This window comes from Siphateles boraxobius, unplaced genomic scaffold (assembly GCF_051911475.1).
Source record: "Siphateles boraxobius isolate OS27281-9 unplaced genomic scaffold, OSU_SipBor_1 40, whole genome shotgun sequence".
NCBI lineage: Eukaryota > Metazoa > Chordata > Actinopteri > Cypriniformes > Leuciscidae > Siphateles > Siphateles boraxobius.
Genome location: NW_027509031.1, coordinates 9 through 2,500, shown reverse-complemented (window position 1 = coordinate 2,500; position 2,492 = coordinate 9). Strand labels below are relative to the sequence as shown.

General features: G+C 34.3%; 1 protein-coding gene across 2 annotated transcripts in view; it reads left to right on the top strand.

Annotated features, from left to right (window-relative positions):
- bod1l1 (biorientation of chromosomes in cell division 1-like 1) overlaps positions 1 to 1,987 on the top strand; it is a 28,506-nt gene extending 26,519 nt beyond the window's left edge. Inside the window, exons 19-22 of one of the 2 annotated variants that reach the window (XM_077197595.1) lie at positions 966 to 1,014; positions 1,365 to 1,457; positions 1,674 to 1,750; positions 1,832 to 1,987. In XM_077197595.1, coding sequence (XP_077053710.1) covers positions 966 to 1,014; positions 1,365 to 1,457; positions 1,674 to 1,750; positions 1,832 to 1,912 — 300 coding nt within the window. In that variant the 3' untranslated portion in view covers positions 1,913 to 1,987. The remainder of the gene's footprint in view (positions 1 to 965; positions 1,015 to 1,364; positions 1,458 to 1,673; positions 1,751 to 1,831) is intronic. The other variant, XM_077197596.1, reaches the window with a different exon arrangement.
- The last annotated feature ends 505 nt before the right edge of the window (positions 1,988 to 2,492 follow it).

Below are 2,492 nucleotides of genomic sequence, written 5' to 3'. Positions count from 1 at the left end.
TGAAGTTAAAGTATAAGCATTTAAAAAAAAATGTATTTCAGCTTTATTTCAATTAAGCCAAGATGGTACATTAACTGTTTAGTTTTGAGATTTTGATCTATTTTGCCTCCCTAACATCTTTTTTGCTAGATATTTGCAGACTGGTAAAAAGAAAACATCCAAAATACACATTTTATTGCACTTTTATCTATTTGAGTCTGTAAATTTCACTTACAACACATATCTTTAAAAGTTTTTTTCTCCACTTCAGCTGAACTTATAAATGCCAAAACTTACAGTTTTATTCACATCTATATTCTGAAGGTTTTTACTGATGGGTTTGTTCATATATCATTCACTCTGATTTATATAATAATTTATTCCTAAAAACATGGTGGAAATGTGTTTTTTCCGTCTGTTGACAGTTTTTTCTGATTTATGGAGTGATAAAAAGAGAAATCAAAAATCCCTTCTATGAAAACCTTCAACTCTAATGTGTCAACAAAATCAAACAAGAATTTTGAACCTGGCTTTATCTAATGTTCAGATTTATGTGGTGGAAATATATGCAAATTAGTGCATATTTCATGAGACAGTGTCTCATATGCATATTTAAACATTTAATAAAACTGTAATACAAAAATAATAGTTGTAAATCAACTGGGGAAGTATGTGATGTACAGGTATATTAGTTTACATGTTTACTCTATTCACCTGTAGTGTCTGGCCTTAACAAAAATGATTTTTAATTGTTTCCGTTTTTTAATTTACAATATCAACAAAGCAAAAGTCCTTAATTTAAAGATTAAATTGACCTGAAAGGTGCTTTCAGAAGTTAAATTGAAAAGAGAGAGAATGTCATGACCATATGTTATACCAAATCTTAGACTATGATGAGATGTTTATTCCAGGTCATGTGATCAGTGTTTTAACGGTTCATAGTTTGGTTTTAATGGGACTGAAATGTTTGTTGTTTTTATTATCAGGGTCGCAGGAGTCGACGCTCCACTGCTCAGATCAGAGACGCTCCCTCAGGTGAGAGTCTCACACACACACACACACACACACAGTCTCACACTCACAGAGACACACACACTCACTCACAGAGACACACACACACTCGCTCACATACACTGTCTCTCACACACACACACTCACATGCGCACACACACACACACAGTCTCACACTCACAGAGACACACGCACTCACTCACATACACACACTCTCTCTCACACACACACACACACACACACACACACACACACACACACACACACACACACACACACAGACACAGACACAGACACACACACAGACACACACACACAGACACTCACACACTTGTCTGTCTGTGTGTAGATGATCAGTTTCTCTCTCTCTGCAGTGAGACCTGCACTGAAGCGTAAGAGATCATCAGACGAGCTTCTGTGTTCCACAGCAGAACCAGAACCATCAGCCAAACTCAGGAGAGATGAAGGTCTGTGTGTGTGTAATCCAGTGTGTGTGTAATCCAGTGTGTTTGTGTGTGTGTGTGTGTGTGTGTGTGTGTGTTGTGTGTGTGTGTGTGTGTGTGTGTGTGTAATCCAGTGTGTGTGTGTAATCCAGTGTCCGTGCAATAACAGTGTTTGTAAAACATCAGTCAGAAACTCACACTGAAGGAAGCCTGATTGGTCGTGTGTGTTCTCTCTCTCAGCGAGTGTGTGTGAAGATCAGGACGTGATCAAAGCCAGCGATGAAGACGAGGAGAGGAAAGATGAGGAAGATGTGTGTGTGAGCGAACAAACACTCCTGACACTAAACCATCAGACATATGAATCAATGACTGACGTGTGTGTGTGTGTGTGTGTGCAGCGTAAACCTGCCCGTCGAGGACGACCCTGTAAAGCGTCCAGCACTGATGACTCGGGTACGAGAGCCGATATTACATCATAACGTTAATTAATAAATGCCATGGACCCCAAATATGATCACCCTCATGCCTGGAGAAAATTAAAAAGCATTTCTTTAGTTTCAAGTATTAAGACCCAGTTTATATCTATTTCATTTCTATTAAGCTAAATTATTACTTTTTACTCTCTGTTATAGTTACTATATATACTAATTTATTCACTCGTTTTTAATCAATTTAATTTAATATTTTACTTATTTATTTTAATGTATTTATTTCAATCAATTGTTTATTTATTTTTATTCTAATTTGATTTTGATTAAATGTTTTTCTTACTAATTATAGTACTTTAATAGTACAGTATTTATTAAATTATTTGTATATGCATTTATTTTAATCTATTTACTCATTTGCTTATTTATTTCATTTTCTTTTTTGTTTTTAATGTAATTTTCATTACATTTTTCATGTTTATTTATTTTAATCTAGTATTTTGATTGATTTGACTTCAATAGTACTGTATGTATTCATTTATTTACTCATTTATTTTAATGTAATCTTTATTTATCTTTTACCCAGTTAATTGATTATTCTTTTTAATATTTTTCATCTAATGTTTATTTA